This window comes from Pteronotus mesoamericanus, unplaced genomic scaffold (assembly GCF_021234165.1).
Source record: "Pteronotus mesoamericanus isolate MK-2021 breed Mesoamerican mustached bat unplaced genomic scaffold, CSHL_Meso_final contig_68, whole genome shotgun sequence".
Lineage (NCBI taxonomy): Eukaryota > Metazoa > Chordata > Mammalia > Chiroptera > Mormoopidae > Pteronotus > Pteronotus mesoamericanus.
The window spans coordinates 14,225,358-14,249,370 of record NW_026555234.1 but is presented as its reverse complement, the minus strand read 5'-3'; the positions used below and the strand labels follow the sequence as shown (position 1 = coordinate 14,249,370).

The 24,013-nt window shown below is 47.3% G+C and overlaps 2 protein-coding genes and 1 long non-coding RNA gene across 5 annotated transcripts in view; 2 read left to right on the top strand and 1 right to left on the bottom strand.

The window, feature by feature from the left end:
• CCDC149 (coiled-coil domain containing 149) overlaps window positions 1-6,577 on the top strand; it is a 99,058-nt gene extending 92,481 nt beyond the window's left edge. For all 3 annotated transcript variants that reach the window (XM_054582000.1, XM_054581998.1, XM_054581999.1), the window contains one exon: window positions 3,849-6,577. In XM_054582000.1, coding sequence (XP_054437975.1) covers window positions 3,849-4,282 — 434 coding nt within the window. In that variant the 3' untranslated portion in view covers window positions 4,283-6,577. The remainder of the gene's footprint in view (window positions 1-3,848) is intronic.
• Window positions 6,578-11,310: 4,733 nt separating this feature from the next.
• On the bottom strand, window positions 11,311-17,010 carry SOD3 (superoxide dismutase 3). The gene is made up of 2 exons (XM_054581997.1): window positions 16,914-17,010; window positions 11,311-13,348 (listed from the first exon to the last, which is right to left on the bottom strand). Exon 2 carries the CDS (start codon window positions 13,330-13,332, stop codon window positions 12,634-12,636), a length of 699 nt encoding a protein of 232 aa, XP_054437972.1. The 5' UTR covers window positions 13,333-13,348; window positions 16,914-17,010; the 3' UTR covers window positions 11,311-12,633.
• LOC129077556 (uncharacterized) lies at window positions 16,182-18,384 on the top strand. Its single transcript, XR_008529872.1, has 3 exons — window positions 16,182-16,241; window positions 16,371-16,478; window positions 18,118-18,384. It is a non-coding gene; the product is annotated as an uncharacterized LOC129077556 (long non-coding RNA).
• The last annotated feature ends 5,629 nt before the right edge of the window (window positions 18,385-24,013 follow it).

The window sequence follows — 24,013 nt, the reverse complement described above, 5'->3', positions numbered from 1 at the left end:
TTTCTTTCTTTCTTTCTTTCTTTCTTTCTTTCTTTCTTTCTTTCTTTCTTTCTCTCTCTCTCTCTCTCTCTCTCTCTCTTTCTTTCTTTCTTTCTTTCTCTCTTTCCTTTGTCTCTTTCTCTTTCTTATGTATCTGTCCAGTTTGTCTAACACCACTTATTGAATAGACTGTCTTTAACCCATTGTATGTTCTTGCCTCTTTTGTCATCTATTAATTGACCAGATAGGCATGGGTTTATTTCTGGGCTCTATATTCTGTTCCATTTACCTATGTGTCTGTTTCATGCCACTACCATGCTGCTTTGATTACTATGGCCTAATAGTAGATTTTGATTTCAGGTGGTATACCTCCAACTTTGTTCTTCATTCTCAAGATTACTGTGACTATTCATAATCTTTTGTGGTTTTATATATACTTTTGGATTACTTTTTGTAGTTTTATAAAAAATGCCATTGATATTTTGATAGGGATTGCATTGAATCTATAGATTGCTTTGGGTAAATGGACATTTTAAAGATGTTAATTCTTTCTATTCTTGAGCACAGTATTTGCTTCCATTTATTTGTATCTTCTTCAGTTTCTTTCTTCAATGCCTTATAATTTCCCAAGTATAGGTCTTTTCCTTTTATGGTTAAATTTATTCCTAGGCAATTTATTTTTATGTAATTATAAATGGGATTCTTTCTTAATTTCCCATTCTGATAGTTTATTTTTGGAGTATAAAAATGCAACCAATTTCTTAATATTTATTTTGTATCCTGCTACTTTATGAATTCATTTATCAGTTCTAGTAGCTTTTTGGTGAAATCTTTAGGATTCTCTATATACAGTATCAAGTCATTTGCAAATAATGACAGTTTTACTTCTTCCTTTACAATTTGGATGTCTTTCGTTTCTTCTTCTTATCTGGTTGCTATGGCTAGGACTTCCAATACTTTGTTAAATAAGAGTGGTCAAAGTGGACATCCCTGTCTTTTTCAAAATATTTTTAGTTTTTCATATGTGGTCTTTGTTATGTTGAGGTGTGTTCCCTTAATTCCCACTTTGATGAGTTTTTATCATAGATGGATGCTGGATTTTGTCAAATGCTTTTTATTTCTGCATTTATTGATATGATTATATGATTTTTATCTTTCATTTTGCCTATGTGATGTCTCACATTAATTGATTTGCAGATACCGAACCAACCTTGCATTTCAGGAATAAATCCCACTTGATTATCTTGTATAATCTTTTTAATGTATTGCTGATTTCTGTTTGCTAATAATTTGTTGAGAATTTTTGCATTTATGTTCATCAGGGATATTGGTCTGTAATTTTTTTTTCTTTGTAGGGTCTTTGTCTGGTTTTGGAATAAGGATAATGCTGGCCTCGTAAATAAGCTTGGGAGTCTTCCCTCCTCTTTAATTTTTCTGAATAGTTTGAGAAGGATAGGTGTTAATTCTTTGAATGTCTGGTAAAGTTCATCTGTGAAGTCATCTGTCCAAGACATTTTTTCTTTGGTTGTTTTTTGGATTATTGCTTCAACTTCATTGGTTGTAATTGGTCTCTTCAGATTTTCTGTTTCTTCTTGATTCAGTCTTAGAAGATTGTATGTTTTTAGTAATTTATCCATTTCTTCCAGGTTGTCCAATTTGTTGGCATATAATTGTTAGATAGTATTTTTTAAAAATAATCTTTTGTATTGCTGTGGTGTCAGTTGTCACTTCTCTTTCATTTCTGATTTTAGTTGTTTGGGTGCTTTCTCTTCTTTCTTGATGAGTCTAGTTAAAAGTTTATCAATCTTGTTTATCTTTTCAAAAAAACAGCTTTTGGTTTTATTGATTTTTTTTATATTATTAATTTAGACTCTATTTCAACAGGCCCTATTCTTAAGAAACACTTTTATGCATTATATTAAAATTAAAGTGGATCACACATATAATAATATTGGTACATGTTACAGAAATTCTAAGCTGGATTTTAATTCAAATGTTTTAGATTATGCCATTTTTAGGTTATATCTATTTAGATTTATGCACTTTTAAATAATCTTTCTGAATTATATGACTAATCCTCAAAAACTCATACAATTCTTATAAACAGTCAACATACACCTATCACCTGCCAGTGTAGACACAAAGCAGATCATACAGTGTGATTTCAGCACTTGAAGGGCAAGGGCCAAAGCTCACCCTTCGCACCTGAAGTAGGATAGTGATCCCCTTCGCAGCAGAGAAGTGTCTAGGAAGGGGCCTAGGCCGGGGACTAGACTGGGACGTGTTTGTAAGGCATTGGTAATACTTTGTTTCTTGTCCCAGCTGCTGGTTACACAGTGTGTTCACTTTGTGAAAATTAACTGAGCCATAGACTTAACATTTGTATACTTCTATGTATGTTATACTTCCATCAGGAAAAAGAAAAAGGGAGGAATTGTTATATTTTTTAATACTCTTGAATGCTTAGAATGTTCCAAGCACTGTGAAAAAGTCGCGTGATATCCCTGCATACATTTTAGAATAAGGTAAATGGGTAAAATGCTGAGTGCCAAGGCTCGCACAGAAAAGAACCAAATAAGCTGGAATAGTTCACTTTAGAGAGGGGAGAAACCAAATGGTGTAGGCAGGCTGAAAGACAGCGCAGAATGGACAGAGGGCATCTATAGGTGAGGGAACTGTGGGAAACTGGGTCGCAGGGCGAAGCAGGAGCAGGTCTGGTAGGACCTTATGAAGGACCGAAGTGAAAGGAATTGAAATTTCTCCTAAGCCACCAGCCTCCAGTGGAAGGTTTAAGCAGAAAAGTGCATGGTCAGAACAGGTGAACTTCCTTTCTAACCCTCCTACAGTTTGCCCTCAGCTCTCCAAAGTTCCAGCTTTTAGCCCAAAAGCACATGTGTATCTCATGCAAGCCCAAAGGCAGTGGGGTTCCCCTCTGGTTCAGTTGGGGGCACCAGAGGGGTTCCCCAGGCTCCTCTCCCTGGGAGCCTCCTCCCAGGCTGACATCAGCCAGGGAGCCTCTTCCGCGCATTCCTCACTGTCCAGGTGCTAAAAGCTCGCTCCCCAGGCGCTGCCCAGTCACGCAGCACCACTGTTGCTTGTTCGGTCTGGAAGCCACCTCAGGGAGTCCTGCCCCGCGTTTTCTATCCAGGAAAAGGAGGCCAGGCAGGTCCCTGCCCTCACTAAGCAAGTGTAGGAAAATGAGGACTAGACACCAGCTCTCAGGGCCTCTCGCTCTCTCCTGTCCCCAGTCAGTTACAACTCAGGAATCTCTACTGTTAGGGCAGGGGCTTAGGGAACAGTTTAGCTGGGGACAGAGGGAGCTTGAAGCTGCATTTGCATATAGTTTTATTTGAAATTGAGGAAACTTCAGCATGTGCATCAAAGAATAAGATACTGATGGGGAATGGGAGGCGGGGCGGGGGTGCGGGGGGTGGGGGGACACCGATTCCCTCCCAAACTGCATTCTGTTTCCTACCCTGAGGGCTGGCAGAATCCGTTTCAGTTTCTAAAGAGCCCCAGGTCTTCGCTGAACTACAGAACATACAAAACCTTTGTCCTCAATTTCAATATTTAATGGGCACAAGGAGCCACTGCTAGAGAGGGAAGCAGGAGATAAGAGGGGCCTGGACGGGATGGATTATGAAAGGATCCAGGTGCTTCCTTTCCCTCCCTCAACGACACAGTAACCACCAAAGCACCTGCTCTTTCTTTGTGAGCCTGAGTCCAGTGCTCCCCTTCAGCAGGGGAGGCGGGGGCAGAAGCATTTTCTCTCTCAGAGGCCCCAGGACTGTGGGCGGAGGTGGGAAGGAGAGGGGAAGGGAGGGCTGACTTCCAGCCAGAGGTTTGATGCTGTCCTCGGTCTGTTCCAGGGGAGGTTCAGACGCAAGAACAAGATGAAAGTTGTGCCGCTGCCGAGGTGTTGACAGCGCTGGAGGATGCTGGGAGGCCTGCTGTCAACTCCCCAGCAAACCAGAGCCACGGGAACCAACGCAAGCACTTTCATCCTTCATTACCCCAGTTACCTTCTGAGGAAGAAGGAATAAACAGGCTTGGAAGGGAAATAATGAAACTGACAGAGGAGCAGGCAGCTGCAGAACCAGAAGGGGTGGGGGGAGAGAGTCCCGTGGAGGGTCTGAGGGACGAGATGGGGCCATCCCCTCGGGGCCTGGCCTCCGTGCGGCTGCTCCCCAAATCTTGCCAGGACTCCTCTGAGTCCAGCCAGCCAGTGGCCCAAGCTCCCACTCTGGAAGATGGCAAGGAGGCAGCAGAGGGCAGTGGCCCAAGGAGCACCGTGAAAACGTGAAGGGGACAGGAACCTGGCATGGTGACACACCAAAGGCACTGGGGACCATAGAGAATTCAGCGTCAGACAGCTCTCTGAAGTTGCTTTCTCCTAAAACACCTCCAAGTCTGCAAGTGAGAAAAGATGCGGATCCTGTCGCAAACTGTGACTATGCTGAGGACACCAGCATGGTCTGATTTATTAAATGCGGGTCCTCCAGTGTCATCTCTTTCTGCCGGAGACGCGCTGCTGTGAACATGGCCAGGCACGAATCGTGTCCGCCATATGGCTGGTTTTCCGCATCCGTCTTTCTGTCAGCGTTTGTTTTATTAGAGATAAGATGTTTTTTATTAGCATTTAATGTTGTTGATCCAAATTATGGGAAGAGCTTGAAACCAATGGGGTTTTTAATCAGATCTCCGTCTTTGTAATGGTTAGGCGGCTGGAGAGAAAGGTGTAATTGAGTATAATGCGTCCAGAGGGCCCGCCGCCGCGCTCCATCACGCCAGGGCCCGGCAGGACCTCCCGTCTTGGGTGTTCTTGGCATCCCGCCTGCAGCACTGTCTGTCGTGGCTCCGACTGGCAGGTGGAACGGGGCTTAAGCAGGCTCAGAAGGTTGGGCTTCCAGTTTGAAATCCACAGCCCCTGTGGAGACCCGTTTGCTGACTGCTAGAGCTGAGTTTTCCAGCCTGTAATTCTGGAGGATTAATCGACCTGGATTGATGGGGGGCTAAGAATGGAGGAAGGGGACCCTGGGGGTGTGTTGATTTTTTGTTTCTGAGATGAGATGAGGGCCAGAACCTGGAAATATTGCCTCTCTCATTCAACCTGTGTTGCATACAGGGTTTTGTGACCATGCGCAATCAGGGCAAGGTATAGCTGCTTAAGGGCCAATTTCCTGCCTCACCTGAAGCCTCGAGCCCTTCACTCCAACAGAACGTAAAGTCGGCCTCCTTTGTGCCCCCCTCCACCCCCAAGTACTGGGATTTAAAAGACAATAAAACAAAATGACTAGAGTGGAGAGAGGAAAACAAAATGACTTTGTTACAGCCTTGGGGGTGTGGGGGTACTACCGTGGAACCAAGTACCAGCTCCAAGTGTGGGAAAAGAGGGAGGGGTCCGCCCTACCAGGTTCTTTCCTTGGGGATAAAATTAGCTTTTCTTGGCAGGATCTGGCGTTGCAGAAAATTGAAGGCTCATCAAACGATAGAATTTTCTTTGAGCTGAACTCAGTTTCTTTTCCCAGGAAGACCTGATACCAGCTCCCAAAGCTCAAAAGGCCTCTGAGAACCAGAATCGCTCCTTTGAGAGGCTCTTCTGTGGGGAATAAAAAGAGGCCCTGGAGGTGGGAAAGGTTGGAAGTTCTTCCTAAAAATCGGGTGTTTATACCAGGGTTGAAAGCTCAGGCGTGAAACTGCACACGGTGGCCAGCGCTCCCTGACACATCCCCACCCCACTTCATCCCACGCCACTCTGGGGGCGGAGCAGCGTAGTAGGAATTCGTGCTGTCTCGCTCTGCCGGGGGAAAGTGCAGGCAAGGAGGGCAGTCCTCTGCCACACGCACCGCAGAGGGAGCGTCCAGCTGCTTCCTTTCCACTCACCAGAGGTCACGCCGGTGGCACGGGGGCGTGGCCGAGCCAGTGCGCTGCTGCTGCTCCTGGGGAGCCGGACACCCCATCGGCCCCTGCCCGCCAGGCCCGAGTGGCCCATTCCTCCGGCTGCGCTCCAGCCTCCTCCTGCCCCGGCCTGCCCCCCGCAGCGCCCGCTCCAGGGAGGTCGCTTCTGCAGCTGCAGAGTGTACACAGCCCAGCAGCCACGGAAATCATTTTCCTGCTGCACTAGGCCTTAGCTGTGTGCAAACCTTCGGCACTACTGCATAGGACGCTGGAGTCACCAAAGGAAAACATAGCCAGACGTCATACAATAATAATAAAAAGATAAATCTCTTCCTGCAGAAGCTCTGGTTTTGACATACAGTTAGCTTGGTGCACATCTCTGGGGCCCATCATTAACCTTTTGAAAAGCAAGGTTATTACAATAAATTCCCAGCACGTTCCATCACGGACAACAAAATTCCCGTGAGCTCCAGGGAGTCTGGGGTTGAGGGCAGGGAGGCCATAGAGCGATAACCTAAACTCTGCATGTGCCATCCGTCCAGGGAGCTTTTGTGTTATCAGATGGCATTGGAGCCAATGAGATGATCCTGAGGTATGTGTAACCTTGACCTTGCACTATACACACATGGGACACTATCCCACCTCTGCTATCCCAACCCAACATGGTTCTCGTGTTCCATAGATATTAAAGAGAGTTTCAGCAATTACTTATGGTTGTCATTTGTCTTTTTAAGAGTTCTTGTGAAAGTGTGTGGCACTCTTTCCCCTATTTTACCAGCTAACCCTGCAGTAGTCAGGTACTCTGCTATAATTCACACTTTAAGAAATTTCAACAATAGAAAAATGAATTATATTGCATAACAAGAACTTTAGAAGTAGGGCATCCAGGTCTGGTTCATTCAACAAAGTCATCAAGGATCTGGGTTCTTGTCTCTCTGTTCTGCCTGCCAGTGCCAGCTACTTCCTCAAGCTCATAAGATACCTGCAGCAGCTCTAGCCATCACCTGTTCTCACATCTGTGTTCAAAGGCAAAAGAAAGTTTCTCCCTCTCTGTGTGTATGTTGAAGAGCAAAAACCTCAGTTCTTGTCACGTGTCATTGGTAAGAATTGTCGCACATCTCCCTGTGTCTAAACCAGGTCCTGGAACGTGAGGTGAAATTATGCCACGGGTTTAGGTTCATCAAGATCACCCCCTGCACTGGAGCAGAGCCCTGTGCCGGAGCATGCGGACTCTAAAAGGGTGTAAACACCAAAACAAAAGTCAGGTCCGGAGAAACATAGAAGAGCTGAGAACAGATTTTAGTAGACCATTAACAGCATTGTCACCGAACCCCGTGTCTGTTTTTGTTTTGCTTGTTTCTCCTTAAAAAAAAAGCCAGCATATTACGTTACTGATGAGAGTGGAGTTGGGGGGAGGGGTCGTGGTGGTGGTTTGTTGGTTTGTTAAGAAAAATGCCATCTCATCTCCCCTCTTCCCTGGCTGCTTTATCATGTGTCCTATTTTGCAGCTGGAACGTTCCCACCTTTGTTTACCTCTTCAAGTGTATCTGTCCTTCCATTATTTTTCCAGCTCGGTTGCCAGCAGAATGCAGAACAGTCTGGATAAATGAAACTGAGCTGACAGGTCTCTTAATGAAAGCTTGTTTGCACACACTGCATTTCTTGTGATCTCTCTGTACCTGAGAGCCTTTAGGTGAGGTTTTTTACATATGAGTGTTTGTCGTTCTTTTAATTAAGGCTTGTGGAGATGGATTGGTTTTTGTAAACCAGGCATTTCTCATCCCTAACTCCTTCCCTTTCCAAGCCCTCTCTGCCCACCCTCCTCTCCTCCTCCCCCTCCCTTCCTCCCCTTGCACAGCTACTCCCGGAGCCTCTCTAGCTGGGAGGCTCCTAATGGCATTCAGCTCAGTCCTTGCTGGAACCTCCTCCCAGTAGGCAATCTTAAATAAGCTAAACTCATTTTCCCATCATTGTTCCTCCCAAACATACACCACCATCGCGATATGAAGTTCTAAAAGAGGGTTCTGGTATCAGCTAGTCGCATGTTGAAGCGCCTGGTCGGACATGTTCTTCAGACAGGAGCGTTGGCATCCCAATTCACCATGGGACATAAAAGGTTCAAGCTCCTCTTGAAGGAATTTCAAAGACCAGCTACTTGCCCCGCGTGGTTATGTTCAGCGTCTCTTTAGAAGTACAGTATGCCTTTGCTCCTCTCGGTGTTTTGTTCCTGTAGAAACATGGCACTTTCTCCTGGCTCGATCATGATCTTGCAGCCCTGTGGATGGCGTGGAGCCCTGCTTCTCTCAGAGAGAGTTCTCTCTTCGAGCACCTTTTCCCCCTGCTTTCACTCGGGAAGGCTCCATTTGAAACCATGTTTCCCCTTAATAATATTGGGGGCACCTTAGGATGTCAAAAAGGCAAAGGAGTCCCCTTAACTCACTGCTGTAATATATTTCTTTTTTTCCAGATGTCTTTCTGAACAGAGAAAAATCTGAAGATCAGAGAGATGCAATAGAGAGCTCAGGAGTTGATCTAAATAGAAATGAGAAGCAGAAAAAAATAAGAAGGACCTGTCTCTCGATATTATGATTGCTCACAAAAACAAAACACGTTGATACAGCATGAAGGCAATTTAAAATGATAGATATTGATGCGCTGCCTTACATTTCATATCACCTCTTTACCAAATGAGAAATTTTTTTTTGAATGCATAGTGAATGTTTGCATAATACCGGCAAGTTTGACTTTCTGGAACCTATGTGAGCCTAGGAATATACATATTTTAGGATCTTAGCCAAGACCAGTGATAGCCTATTAAATGTGAAACAATTGACTTAAAAAAAAAAAAAGAGGCAAAACGACTGCTGTTTTGTAGTTTAATTTAAAGAAAGGAGTAACTTCTATCATTTGCAGACCTTGCTTTATTGGATTCTCCGATCGTGTATCATAACTATACCATTTTTGTTACCTAAAATAAAAATGTGTGCCCTGACTGGTATAGCTCAGTTGGTTGGACATCCTCTTGCAAAGCAAAAGGTCACTGGTTCGATTCCCAGTCAGGGCGCATGTCTGGGTTGCCAGCCCACCCTCTGTCAGGGCCTGTGCAAGAGGCAACCGATCAATGTTTCCCTCCCTCTGTCTAAGAATAAATAAATAAAATCTTTTTTAAATAAATAAAGTAAAAACGCAATTTTCCTGATATACGTGATTAATAATCTTTATTATTTGGGTCGTTCTCTCTCTCCACCCTCGCTGCAGGCCAAGCACAGGCTGAGCATTTCTTCGAGCATATTGTAGCACCTTATCAGTCATAATCTGTCACCTACAATTATTAGCTCATATGCTTATCAGGAAAATTGTGGAGAATGTAAAGTTTTTATGCATTCAGTCAAAAATGCCAGATCTAAAATAAGTTGGTTTATTTCCTGCAGTCTTTCAAGTTGACCAAAGCACTCACTGATTTGCTCTATTTTCTTACGTTTTTAGTATTTCTGTGTATATATATATATACACTGAAAAGCCCAGCTCAGAAAAAAATTCACTGCAATTCTGAGAAAAAGCTTATCCTAAACATCTAAAGATAGCATTTCTAATTATTGTCTACATTGTGTTTAAACTGTGCAAACTTGAGCATTATTCTCACTTTACCAGCTGTGTCTAGGTAGAGTCATTACATCAAGCACTTCTAATTTTACAAAAAGAAATCAAAACAAGTGTGTGTTTAAGTCTCAGTGACAAATGCAAACCCTGTGAGTCAAATAGGCAAACTGATTAGCAAGCTGGCTGGGAAGTCAAAACAGAAAAAGTAAAGAGATTAACAAAATAGAACTGTAAGAGGAGAGGGGTAAAAATAGCCTCCACGGGCCGAGCGGGGTCCACAATCTTTCCCTCATCCTGGGTTCTCCCCGCCCCCCGCATCACAGTTTCTCTCAGCCAGCCTCTGCAAGGATGCAGAAATCCTTAGAAACCTAAGAGGGGCCGCCTTTCCTTCACTTGAATCTTTCTAGTTCAATGGTACTCAGTACCTTACAAGGTGGTCCAATCCATTAGCAGTAGCTGTTTTTCTGGCCTTTGGCAGTGTTATTAATTAGACACTTATTAGATCCTTAGGTCTTTGTATTACGCTACAGACCTTTCATGAATAACACTTGATTTAATCTGGTGGGATAGTCTTATTTTTACAGATGAGAAAACCCAGGCCAAGAGAGGTGAAGCGACTTGCTTAGCTTATAAGTGTGGCAGAGCTGGGGTTCCAAAGAGGCCTTTCTAGCTGAACCTGAGCTGTCAACCACCACACTCCCTGCATTCCTTTGCTCTGACAGGGAGCCATGATTTGCCCTTCTACTATTTCCTATTCTTGGCTCTGGAGCCCCCATTGAATAGTTAACCCATTCTGGTCCCCTCAATGGACAGAGCAGAAAGGAGTAGGTCTGCTAGGGTCTCTCTTTAGTCTGGGGAGCTGAGGGTAGTGAAGAGAGAAACAAAGAACAGAAGGTACTATGGTCTGAATGGGCCCCCTACCCCCAAATAAATATGTTGAAATGCTACCCTTCAGAGATGATAGTAGGAGGTGAGGCCTTTGGGAGATCCCAAAATCATGAATGGGCAGGGTGGGGGGGAGGAACACTGATCTCATTAGTGCCTAAGAAGCCACAGAGAGATCCCTTGCCTGCTGCACCACGTGAGGATGCAGCGAAAAAGCACTGGCTTTGAACCCCAGAGAGGTCTCTAATCTGACTGCGCTGGTGACATGATCTTGGACTTCCAGCCTCCAGAACTGGGAGAAATTTCTGTTGTTCCTAAATTACCCAGTCTGTGGTGTTTTGTGATAGCAGCCCCAATAGACAAATACAGGGGGTAAGTGATGAAAAGCACGAGCCTCCTTCTGAAAAATAAATCCAGATCTCCCTGGGTGATCCTGAATTAACCTATCATCCGGGCAACGTGGCATGTTTGGCATTTTATTTCTCTCCATCGTGTGTCCCTATGGAATTGCTACCTCACTTTCAGAACTTTTAATTGTGGGAATAAGTAAACACATCTCTCTGAGATTAGGATATTTAAAGACTTAGTTTGCTTATTGCTTTTCAGTGCTGACCTGGGCAGTTCAAGTTAATATTTCAAACCAATGAAAATGAGTTGGTGAAGCCAAGTCACCGGACAGTGATAGCCTTTCTCTCCAGTTGTCACTTGGTTTCAAGGAAAGAATTCTCAATAACAAGCTAGTCCTAGTAAGAGGTAAAAATAACCACTGGGAATGGGATTCTGGCTAAGGTTCAGTTTGACTCACTGTCTTAAGAGCCTGGGAGAAATGAAAGCTGCCTCCAAGTAACCAGGGTGGAAAAGGCACAGCTAGAAAGTTGGTGCACCCCAGCAGGTTGAAGAGTTATTATGAGAACTTTTATTCAATAGATGAAGGTGGATATGCAAGACCGATCTAGTCTGTATGTAGATTATAATATTCAAAAAGAGGCTGAAACTCCAACAAGCCTTGAATTAAAATCAGCCTGCCTTTGGACCCCACTGCTTCCAAGAGCTTTTGTGTCAAGAAGAGCATTGTTCCGGTTGCAGAAAGGCTGACAACTTCATTTGCCAACACCAGCCTCCCTGTAACTTGCCCAGGGACTTTGCTTCGCGGGCCCTGTCTCCGACATCCGGGAAATGGACCTCATGCTGCGCTTGGAGGCAGATGCGAGGAGACACAGGGCCCAGGCCGGTGGCTCTAATGTCTAAAATGTCTAGAGTGTCCAGTGTCTAGAATCGCCAGAAGCTTGTTGCAAATAGATTCATTTTCTTCTCTCTAGTTGGGCTCCTCAGCTCCAGGGCGTAGCCCAGGAAGCTGTATTTTTTTCCCTCACTTCCCACAACAATCAGTGACTGAACAGCGTGGCCAGCAGAACTGGGAAGAGGATGATAAAAAGTCCTCGGGGCTTTTTGGAAATATCTTTGCTATTTCCAAATAGTAACCGAGCCAGGGGAGAGAGGCCTCAAACAAACAAAAAAAGTAACCAAGACCCTGATGCAATACTGAGCTGCTGGGTTTTTAATGTACAACATGAGGATTGGCAAACAGCTCCAAAGCGTGTCTATCTGCCCTCTGCAGGGTGGCGGGGCGCCGAAAACAGCTGAATACTCAGGCAGGGGCACCTAACTAGAGGCAGGGCGCTGTCAGGGCCACACGGCGGCGGTGGTGGTGGTGGGTGGGGAGGTCGGGACCCTAGGCAGCAGCAGGCCTGGTCTCAGAGCCTAGGAGGAATCTAAGGGGCGGGAGAGGTGGGTGAGTCCTTAGGGCAGAGAGGTGTCTCCGGGCTCCTGGGGTGAGGGGAGGGGTGTCAGGGTAGAAAGGGGTCTTAAGAGTCTAGGAGGCCCTAAAGGTAGGCGGGGTATGTGGTCGATGGAAGGGTATGCCTCGGGGGGTTCTCGGGGCTGGGGGAACGGTGCTCCAGGTGGAGGGGGTATCTCAGCATAACTGATTGGAGAACTCAAGGTAGAGGGGACTTCTGGGGAGACCTCGGCCATGGCGGAAGTGGGACTGCCGGGTAGAGGATGTCTCTGGGAGCAGAGGGAGAAAATCAAGGTGGGGGCAGTGTCTTGGGGCAGATGGAGGGGATCTCAGTGCGCTTGGAGGAGTGTCAGGGTGTGGAAGAGGTCCTGAGGCACCTGGAGGGGATCTCGGGGCTCTAGGAGGGGGTGTCAGGACATGCAGCGGGCCCGGGGCGCCCAGGAGCTCTCCAACACAGGCCGGGCAGGGTGCGCTCAAACCGTCTTGCACTCGCTGTCTCGCCGCCGCTTCCTGCGCTCCTGCGCCTGGCGCGTCCAGGGCCCGGGCCCGCACAGGCCCACCACGCAGCAGGCCAGCCGGCGCCCCGCGTTGCCGTTCTCCAGGCTGGCCGGGTTGCCGCCGCGGCCCAGGTCGTCCTCGCCCTCGTGCACCACTACGGCTCGGCCCACGATCGAGTGCGGGCCGCTGAGCGAGGCAGCGAGGCCGGCGCGGTACTTCCAGAGGCTGCCGTCCCGCACGGCGAAGTTGCCAAAGTCGCCCGGGTGCTGCGGGTGCTGCACCCCCAGCGGGTTGTAGTGCGGCCCGGTGGACTCACAGCCCTGGCTCAGGTCCCCGAACTGGTGCACGTGGATGGCGCGTCTGGAGCCGTTGGGCTGGGCCGGGAATCCCTCCAGATTGAAGAAGGCCTCGAGCTGGGCGCCGGGCGCAGCCTGCCGGAAAAACACCACGCCGGTGACCTGCGGCTGCTCCGCGCCCAGCGAGGCCGACGGCCGCACCTGGCAGACGGCGTAGAGTGCGGGGTCCTGGCCGCCGCCCGCCGCCCGCCGGGCGGCCACCTCCTGCCAGATCTCCGTCACTTTGGCGTGCATGTCGCGGATCTGCTCCTCCGTGCTCAGGTTGGCGTCCGAGGTGCAGGCCACCAGGAACACGCAGGCGCACAGCAGCGCCAGCATGGCTGCAGTCCGGCACCTGCAGGTATCCCCGGCGGAGGGGGCAAAGCGAGGCTTCGTCAATAGAGACAGGAAATCTCTGGGACCCCCAAGTCCTTGGATCCCGTTCATCCTCACCAAGGAGTGACCTTGCCCACTCTTTCTTTCAGCCCGTATTTCTCCAGGGCTTTCTGGGCCCCAGGAACTGTGTTAACTGTTGCCTGGGTTGACACAAAATCTCAAGAAACTCATAGGGCTTTTTATGAGCTACGGATTTGACCTTGGTCCTCTCGAGTCCTCCCTTCATGAGCGCGGAGTCTCAGGGCAAAGGCAGGGTGTCTCAGGGCCCATGAAGGGAATCTCATGGCCCTTCCAGACCTCCCCCCTCCTCCTCTCCCCTCCCCTGCCACTCTCCAAGCATCCTCCCTCACAGGCCTGCCTGAGACCTGCTGCCCTGCCGCCCTGATCTTTGCAAAGCTGTGCCCTCTCTAAAGTGTCCTATCTCCCTTCTCTACCATGCCCAGTAGACTTGAAGACAGAAACTCGGTTTTATTCCTCAGTATCCCAAGCACCTGGGCCCACACCTGGCAGTGGGGAACATTTAATATGTGATCGTTGAATGAGGAGGAGTTCACTGAGTGACAGATGCATCATCCAATCATTCCAACCTCATTCTGTGATTAAAGATGGAGACTTGTGCTAGGGGTGGATGGAGGAAGTAGTGTCCATGTCCCCAGGGGGGAATCCAGGAAGGCTTCCCAGAGGAGGTGACTTTGAGCTGGCTCCTACAAGTAGTTTTTCAGCCAAGCCTGGCTGGAATCCCATTTCTGGCAGAAGGCACAGCATGACATAGTCACAGGCTATGGAAGGACACTGTTTGCTTTGGTGATGGGGAGAAATTCAATGTGGCTGGAACCTGGCCTGTGCCGCCAGGGAGGAATCGAAGCCCAAGAGCGAAATTTGAGCTAGGGACTGAGAGGCTGGGTTTGCTGTGCTGAATGTGGATGTTAGCTGGGAGGCTTGTGCTGGTGGAAGTTTTAGGCAGAAAAGGGGATGATGAGGTAGTTTTTTAGTTCATTAAATCTGGCAGGAGAAAGGATGTGGGTTGGACTTTGGTGATACAGAGGATAGGGGAGAAGGAATGGGAATAGCCTAGGCAGAGATGGAGACACAGAGAAGGTGAAATGGAGACAGTCAGAGGGCGATGAGATAGGAGGCTGTTGCAAGAACCCCAGCCCGCAATGAGGAAGGTTTTTTCCAGGGTGGAGGCAGCAGAGGCAGAGGCGGGCAAGGGCTGGGGAGACATTGTGGGAAGCGTTGGGGGAGGGGCGCATAGAAGATGACTGAGTTCTCAGGGGAGAACGGGCATCTGGATGGTGGTCTGAGGCCCCAAGAGGAAGGAGAGAGGGGGAGATGCCGGCGAGTGCTCAGGTGGGGCGTTTGGCGAACGGCTGGAACGGGACTGTGGCACCTGGAAGAGGTGGTATAGCTGGGGATTGTTCTCCGTGTTGCCTGCACATGAGATTCTGACTCTTAAAAATCAGAGTGCCAGGTTCCACCTTAAGGGATGGGCTGGAATTGTGCCTTAAAAAAAAAAAAAAAAAAGGCTCTAGCAAAGATTCTGGAACCCAGCCAGGGATTTTAGAGTGAGACACAGATTCAAATCCTAATCCCAACGTATAGGATTTGTGACATCATCAAGGAAGGTATGACTGACCCTTAGCTACTTGTAAAATACGGCCAGTCATACCACCAAGGGTCACAATGTGGATTAAATGAGATGTCATATGTCGGGCTATTGTCACACCTTTAAATCTGCCCAGAGAGATCAATGTCACGTCCAAAAAACTGATGCAAGGGTCAGCTGCGCTTTCAAAGGCCTTCTCCAACCCCAGAGCGAGCGCCATTCTAAAAGTCAACGCCAGGGTCCAGTGTGCACCCTTCCCATCACCACCATAGAAAGGCGATCTGGTAGGGTGATTACAAGGACAGACTCTGAAATTCACTGCCTCCGTCTAAAACCTGACTCTGCCGTGGACTCTAAGTGTGAGCTGCTACCATTACTTCTATTGCCGAGCAGCCGAGAAAATGCTGGATCGCCAGCCCTCGTCGGGCTTCCCCTCCTCTCCAAGCCTCAGTTTTCTTACTCTGCCAATAGCGATAATTACACGTCCCTTATGGGTTTGCTGTGAAGCTCAGAAGAGGCTGAGCTGGACAATTAGAATTGCTAACATTTATTGAACACACGTGCCAGGCACTGTTAAAAGCACTTGCCGTGTGTGAATTCATGCGACCCTCCCAAGAACTCTGTGGGGTGTTATTGTCCTCCCCCTTCTGAAGTGAGGGGAAACTGAAGCACAGAGAGGCGAGTGTTTTGCCCAAGGTTACGCACTCGATGACAGTTGTGGACAAGACTGGAAAGCATGTGGTCTTCTCCGAGCCCCTAGCTTAGACACCACTCTAAACAGCTCTCCTTGAAGGGCCGGAGCTCAGAGCCTGGTACCTAGAAGGTTCTCAGTAAATGGCAGCTCCTTTCTTAGACATCAGAGACAAACTGCTGATAGAAAGTTCAGGGCCCATGTGCTGAGAGATGATATCAAAGCCGTGGGAAGAGGAGCCCAGGAGAGGCTCCAAAAAGGAGCGGCAGGTAAGGGGGAAATGCCTCCGACATGGCCTGGTGTGGCTCACTTCCCTGAGGCCCAGGGGGCAGGGACCGTCCTTGCCAGACCCCAGCCTCAAACTTTCCAGCCTCGGGAACCACCCCCCTCCTTCTGAGGCAGTTCTACCCCTTGGAACTTACCCATTGGAAAGTTCTTCCTTAAAAACATAGAGCAAAAACAGATTGTTTACTTTCAAGAACACTCGGGTAATAATTAACATGTTATGGAGACAGTGTTTTCTTAACGAAAAGAAAATTCTCCCAGAACCCTGCGGTAAGCCCTGACTCCCTGTTTCTTAAGGCTTTGACTTCAGTCCCTGGAGGCCAGCTGGCCTCAGGCTCAGCCTTCTTGCACAGCTTCCCCCGTAGTTTGATCTGTAGATGACCAAGTGGTTTTTTTCAGGCCCAGCTCTGTGCCTGGTCTGGAGGGGAAGACAAGATTATCAGAGACCAAAAGGCTGCTGAGCCTGTGCCTCCTTCCTGGGTCTGGATCCGAGAAGATGGCAGCCTGGTACGTTCTAAACCCTCAGCCTACTCGTAGAAGGAGCCCCCTGGGGGCTTGAGCCACCCGGCCTGCCCGTCTCTTCCTCCCACAAGCAGGTGGCTTTTTCTCAGTAGCTCCTGCCGCCGTCTCTCCACCACCACCGGGCCACGCAACATCCAGACAGAGCAGCCTTGCTCCCTCCAGATTTCTCTTTTCTAACACTGAAGTCCTCTCAGTCTGGCCGTGGCCCATCCAAAGCAGAAAAGCTTTCTGTCCCACTTGCCTTCCTCGCCCCTCTCCCCAGCTGCCCTCTCATCCCTCAGAGCAGCCAGCTTCTCTGTTTCTCCCTCAAGAAGACGATTGAATACTTTTCCAAGATGAGGCCCGATGTCCCACCCCGGTTTCAAACTCTTACTAAACAAAGTCTGAGAAGGACGAAATGAACCTCAACCTGGTACCCACCTTTCCAGCTCTTCCGAGTGTGGGGCGGCGGGGGGGGGCAGCACCCAGCAGTCGTCAGCTGCGGGAATGCAGACCGACTCCTGCCGCTGGGCTGTTTGTGGGTGTGCCGGGAAGCCAGCCCAGGGGAGTGGTCACCCTGAGGAAAGAAGGTCATTGGGCCAGTTAGGGAGGGAAAGCAGGCCAGGCTGGCCCTTGATGAATTGCCTCATCTCCTTCTCCTTGGTTCCCTCCTCCCCTCATCTCTCCCCAGCCCCGGGCTCCCTGGCCAAGTATTCCTTGTTGTGACTTCACTGGTTTGTGCAGACGTAGCCAGTGACCTTCAGCACGCAGCAGCGGGGGAATAAAAATGAGACAAAAAAATAGCCTCTTTGGAGAGGTGTACAATGGTTTCTTTCTTGAGAGGCCCTTTGCTCTCACCCGACTTCCTCAGCCATTGGCTTATTTTTGCTGGACACTTCTACGATAGAAGTGGACACCTGACTGACAAATATGCATGATGTTTTCTCAGAAGTGCGTCACGTCACCTATGAGACATGAGAGGCAGGTGTGGCAGCACAGGATGCAGAGTGCCAGCTGTGTCCCTTCCTAGTGATGGGCTCCTGGACCAGCCAGCCCCCTGTGCCTCCCTTTCCTTGTCTGTAAAATGGGGATATAATGCTAACCAGTACCATCATCACCGGAGCTGCTGTCACTTTGTTACAGAAGCTGTGAACGAGCACTGTAAAAGAGTGTGAAGTCTGGGCAAGCCGTGGGCCCATTCCATCCCCAGTGGCCTTTCTTCCTTTGCTGCTGGGATCTCTTCTCAATCACAGAGCCCCTTCCAAAAATAAGAGTTTTTGTTCTCCAGAAAAGCCCACATGGGGAAAGGCAGCTTGCCTGGCCGCCTGTGTGTCTCCGGCCTTTCCTTCAACAAACATTTCATGGGCACTCTCTCCATGCCAGGCACTGCGCTGCGTGCCCAGGGTCTGAGGCCACAGGAGTCCCTGCCCTCCAGGGGCTCGGCTCTGGGGAGGGAACAATGGCATGAACAAGTCTGTCCACTACCGAGTGGGAGGTGCAGCTGGGGATGGAGGGACAGTGCCCCCGGAGGCCCAAACTCCAGTCCTCACCACAGAAAAGCAGACTTCTGGGCCCCACCCCAGACGGAGTCCATTGTCAGCAAGAGCTTTCTGCAATCATCTTTGTAAAAAGCTATTCATTCTAGGGAGGAGCCATGCTCGGGAACCATTACGTGGCAGGAAGAGCTCAAACAGAAGATCTTTGGCCGGGAGTAGCCATTCTGGAAGCTAAGATGGAGACTCCTGGGAACTCAGAGATTCCAGAGCCTCTGCCTGCCATCCACCCTGCAGGCTCACTGAGAGCTCAAGCCTCATCCACTCAGTCCCTGCTGCTCTGCGTTCTGCGGCTGGGTGTAGTTGTCCTGGCCTATTGGCTTTTCATGGTTCCAGATGCCACCTCCCACCCCGCCCACCCCCACAACATTCGGCTTTCTCACTGTGAATTGTTCATCATAATTTTTGGATAAATCTGTATTTTTGTTCAGTTCTTGAAATAATAATTATTCAGGGTGGGGCAAAAGTAGGTTTGCAGGTCAACGTGTCAGTGTGTGGAGTGCAAGGGAGTCACTGATGTTACAGAGATAATTACACCGTATTAAAATCACCTGTCGTTTCTAACTTTTATCTCCCCTTTAGGCTGGGAGGTAGTAGAGTATAATGATTAGCAATCAGAGAGTCTTGAGTTTAAATCATGACTTCACTATGTTCTAGCTCTGCAACTTTGGACCCATTCCTTCTCCTCTCTGAACCTTATTTCCTTATCTACGTAGTGAGGAAATTAATAGTCATACAACAAAATCATGGCAGGCATTAAATAACATGATATATGAGAAAGTGTCTTGTAAAGTGTTCCGTTGCAAGCCAGAAAACCCAACCCAAACTCGCAAAATAATGTATTGGCCCTCATAATGAAGAGTTAGAGCTTCAGGCATGGAGAGATCAAGGGGCTCCAATACTGCTATTGGGTCCAGATTTCACCCTACTTTTATTCGGCTTTCCTCCATGTTGGCCCTCTCCTCAGACAGGTTCTTCCTTAGTGGGGCAAGGTGGCTGCGATAACTCCAGTCCTTCTCTTCCAGTTTCAAGTCCAGGGGTAAAGAGAGGATAACGCTCTTCGAACAGTCCCAGCAAAAGTGCCATTGCATCTCACTGGCTCTGAATGGATGATCCTGGAACCAATGCAATGCTGTGATTGGTCATGAGCCCCCCTCTGGAGCAAGGGGCAGAGTCAATGGCCCCTGCATTGCCTGAAAATGCCGTGGCTTGCAAAAAGGAAATTGGGGTGCTATAGCAAAAGGACAGGGCATTGAATGTTGCCAGGGTTGGGGTAGATTTCCCCCAGAATTCCATATGGTGATCTGTCTTGGGCCTTAAAAGAAGTAAAATTAGATTAAATGAAGAAAGCATAACTTGGTAGAGTAGTCATGAACTTATACATGGCTACTATGTTAAAAAGCAGGTTTGTGGTTGTGAGTATGCACAACATAGAGTTTATTCTTGTATTATTATTTATTAATTATTGTATTATTTTCTATACCAACAACTGTAAACCTCCTTTTGCCCCACCCTGTGTGCAGAAGAGATCTCTGTTAGACGATTTTGTACTTCTTTTATACAGAAATACCAGCGGTACATAGCTTCCTTTTCACTGTGTTCAGAAAACCGATAGAATTAAATTCTCCTGGGAAATCAGTGGTTACCACGAGGAGAAAATTTTTTAAAGCAACAATTAGGATTTCAGGCTGCCTCCCGTAAAAACCAGGCTCTGTCTGATGACAGCGGACCCGACCAGAGGATTTCAGAGACACCCGAGAAAGTGTGTCTCGTCTGTCCAAGGTTCTTCCAGAAGCCCCCAGGGGAAGGGAAGCAGAGCCAGGTAAGTCATCATTCAATCTTGGATCCTGTCATTTTGTCCAAACACATTTGGGTAATGTGGGGACAAAGAGATCCTTGTTGGCAAGGTGGGCAGGAAGAAAAGAAGCATCATTCTTATTAATAAGAATAAAGTAATAACATCTAACATGTATTAAGTGCTTCTGTGTGCCAGGCACTTAGTAAGCAATTTACATGCACCTTTTTATCTGAATTAATGGCACTGCTCCTCCATGAAAAGACAGGTTGCATTCTGTGTCTACGTCACATTCTGGCAAGTTTCCTTTTCACTACGAACGTGCCACCCCTTCCACTTAAGGGTCAGGACGATGTGTTTGACCCAGAAGGTTATGAAAACCAGTCAGAACCAGGAACTTCTCAAGTAGGTACACATGGCTGGCCGTGTGAGGACAATGACCAATGATCAGACGCAAAAGCAATGACTTTGCTGACCAGCAGGTATGTATCAAGTCTTCTCTCAGAAAAACACCAGAGTGAAATCCCTCTAAGCTACATTTTCATGGACTCTGAGCCTGTACCTGTGAGAGGAAGCTCGAGCCATTCCTACTTTACCATATAAAAACCAGAGACTGCCCTGCCTGGTGTGACTCAGTTGGTTGGACTGTCATCCTGTGAACCGAAAAGTTGCATGTTCAATTCCTGGTCAAGGCACGTGCCTAGGTTGCAAGTTCAGTCCCTGGTTGGGCCGTGCACAAGAGGCAACCGATTGATGTCTTTCTCTCACATTGATGTTTCTCTCTCTCTCTCCCCCTTCTTTCCCCTCTCTCTAAAATCAATGAGCATGTCCTTAGGTGAGGATAAAAAAATATTAAAAGCAAGATACAGTATGAGTAACTTCAAAGCATAGCCAAGGTAGCACTGATTTCCTCAAAATAATGGCAAATGCATTCCTCTTGGAAAGAGAAACCTTTTTCAGCTTATTTTCTAGTTGTATTTATTTAAAAATATTTGTTGAGCCCACAGCCATACCTAGTACCCATGTTCTTGCTGCCTCCCACTATAGAAGCTGGAAAGCCAGATGCCTGCTCTCCCAGCATCCCTTTCAGCTGGTGGTGGTCATGTGACCTAGTTATAGCCAATGAGACATAACCTGATGTGACTTTCTTCTACTTTTATTATAAAAGGAACAGATGTGATTGATGACACCCCTTCCCTGCTTCTTTTGCCTTGAGTGTGGATTGAAAGGTTAGCAATGTGGCAGTTACCTTGAGACTATCGGTTAACAAGAATGAGAACAAAAGGCCAACATGCACGGGGTGGAGGAGGGGAAAGATGCCAAGATCCCAGGTCCTCAAAAACATTATTGAAACAATAAACAAAATCAACTGAAAACTAAAGGGGTAAAAAGTGCCCCATTGAGCACCTCAACCAATACAGGTACAGCCCTAATCTTCTCTTCACAGGAAAAAAAATATACATCGATGTGTTCCACTGTTAGCGGGTTTCTCTAACAGCCAAATTTATGCCTAATGGATGTAGTTAGGTACCAGAGCCCATCCTGAGCACCATGACTATGAGGGGTGGGAACCACAGCCTCACTTTAAGCGTTCATAGTCTGTTTGGAGAGACCTATATGGGAGGGGCCGTAGAATCCTCCCCAACGTCACTCCTATATTTCACAGGAATGGACACTGAGGCCCACAGTGTGTAATGGACTCATCCAGTGTCGCACCTGTTAGGCGCAGAGAAAGGACTTAAGACCAGTTCGCCAAGCCTTCAGGTTGGTGACCTTCTACCCTATCGGTTCTGAGCTCCATTGGCCGTCTCTCCACCTCCCCCGGTGACCCCTCACACACACGCCTCCCCCCACCCCCGGCCTATCGTGCAGCCTCAGGGTAACGAAAAAGTGCTCTCCCCTCTCAGCTGGCCTGGCCCAGTCCCTTTCCCGCACAGCCGCAGAGTGACCAAACCAACAGCACACATGGGCACAGCAACCCCGGGGAGCATGTGAGAGATGCACAAACATCACAACATGTGGAGAACAGAATCTAGGGACAGAGGTGGTGAAGCTTCTCTACTCCTAGGTTTATGGAAAACTGTTGCTGGGAAAAACTATAGAGGAAAAGTCTTTTTGATTCAGCCTCCATTTTAGAAAATGAGTTAGGAAGTCTGAATGCTGACAGGATTCAAAAGTTTCCAACTCAAGGCCCAGGGAGGGCAATGGTCAGGAAAGCAGCCGGGTCCTCACTCAGAAAGTGAATCCTGCATGGGTCTGGCCACTCTGAAGTGAAGTCTGCAATGGAATGGGTCACAGCTCCCATCACAGCCTCCAAGCTACTGTCACCCACCAAGGTCACCCAGAATGTAAAGCCACAGGACAGTGGCATTGGGAAGACTGGGAATTTCTGCATTATGGCCCTAGTAGCCTATTGTGACTTTCATTTCACAGAGTGTTAAAGCAATCTTATAAAGCGATCAAGTTCCTCACAGGGCTCTGAGCCCTGGCCCAGCTGCGCAGGACGCCCTCTTGCCCTTCCTGGAAAGAGCCCAGGAGTAGCGTCAGGTCTCAAGACATCGCCTCATAGGAGGGACGTGATAGGAGCTGCTGGCACTCTGTCCCCCTCCCCGCTGGGGATCGAGGCATGGAACTTTTCAAATGTTTTTCCTACCTTCTTTCCATCTTAGCACAAGAAATTTTTACACTGGCCTTTCTCCACACAACTGTTATATGAGAAACAGGAGTTTCTCTCTTATGGGCCTATTTCCCGCAAAAGGCAAAGCAGAAGAAATGGAATCTGACTATCGGCTTAACTGTTTGATTTTACTTATAGAGACATTTTAATAATCAGAGCGTTGTTCTGCTTGGGTAATATTGACAAGGATAAAGTTAAAATTTCATTTGTGACCACATTCATTATATAAACACTAATATAGACTTGAAATTATTTTAAAAATACATTTACAAGAAGAGAACAAACGTTTTTAAAAAAAAAAAAGCCTATGCATGGGCTGAAACCATTGTCTTTCTCTCTCTCCCCCTCTCAATTCTAATCCTTAAAGTTATTTAATCTCAAACAGAACTTGAATATTTACTGCAACAGAAATTGAAGCTCAAATGTCTATGGCGGCCAAGAGGGTCACGTGGTGAATAAAGTGGGCCAGGTCTACATCGTTGCCTTTTTGTCTTTAAACAGACAGCCTTTTATCTACATTTTGCCTTCCCATTTTAATGGAGATATTTACTGGAAGAAATATTTGTCTTCTATGAGAAGAAGAACAAGAGCCCATTGAAAAATGGCAATTCAGCCCCGGTGCCTGGGAGACCACAGAGATGACTGGGAACTGGAGGGGACATGCCAAATCTATAGGGGGCAGCAGCTGCTCAACCATATGTTGCCACGTGGGAACGCCGCCTGCTACTGCCAGAGCGTCTGTGTCTCAAGAGAGGCCAGAGATGCAGGTGTCTATGTGATTCCCCTCATTTTTTTAAATGATGGCTTAGTAGTGTTATTTCCTGCCTATCAGAGATACATACTAAATATAAAGACAGGTAGATTGCAGTAAAAGGATGAAAAACAATTTACCGTGTAAACAGTTAAGCATGAGATGAGCATGGTCACATTAGTATTAGATAAAATAGGTATCGAGGCAAAGACTAGATAGTCACAGCGACTGGACTGCCACAGTAATAAAGCGCACAGGTATAAAAAAGACAATTATCCTAAATATTTGTATACCGAATAACAAAGCTTTAGCATACATTAAATAAAAACTTATAAAGCTAAAGAGAGAAATAAATCCATAATCATAGTTGAACATTTTTAACATACTCTCTTATTAATTGATAGAATAGATAAAATAGCAATATATAGATTATCTGAACAATACTATCAACCAACATGACTGAAATATTTTCCCAATAATTGCAAAAATAAGTATTCTTTTCAAGTTTTCATGAAATGTTCACCAAGATAGACCTCATTCTAGCCTCTCTTGATTTCATTAGATTAACAAGGTTAGAGCCTTACAGACTAAGTTATCTGATTTCAATAAAATAAAAATAGAAATAAATTGCAGGGGGAAGGAGGAGTGGGTGAAGGTAGTAGGGGGTGTAAGGGGGATAAATGGTAATGGAAATGAATACAATAAAAAAAGGAACTTAAAAAAACAGAAATCAATAACAAGGAGATATCTAGAATATCCCCAAAT

Coding starts and splice junctions, on each gene's coding strand:
- SOD3 (XM_054581997.1), bottom strand. CDS start 13,332: ATGCTGGCGCTGCTGTGCGCCTGCGTGTTCCTGGTGGCCTGCACCTCG.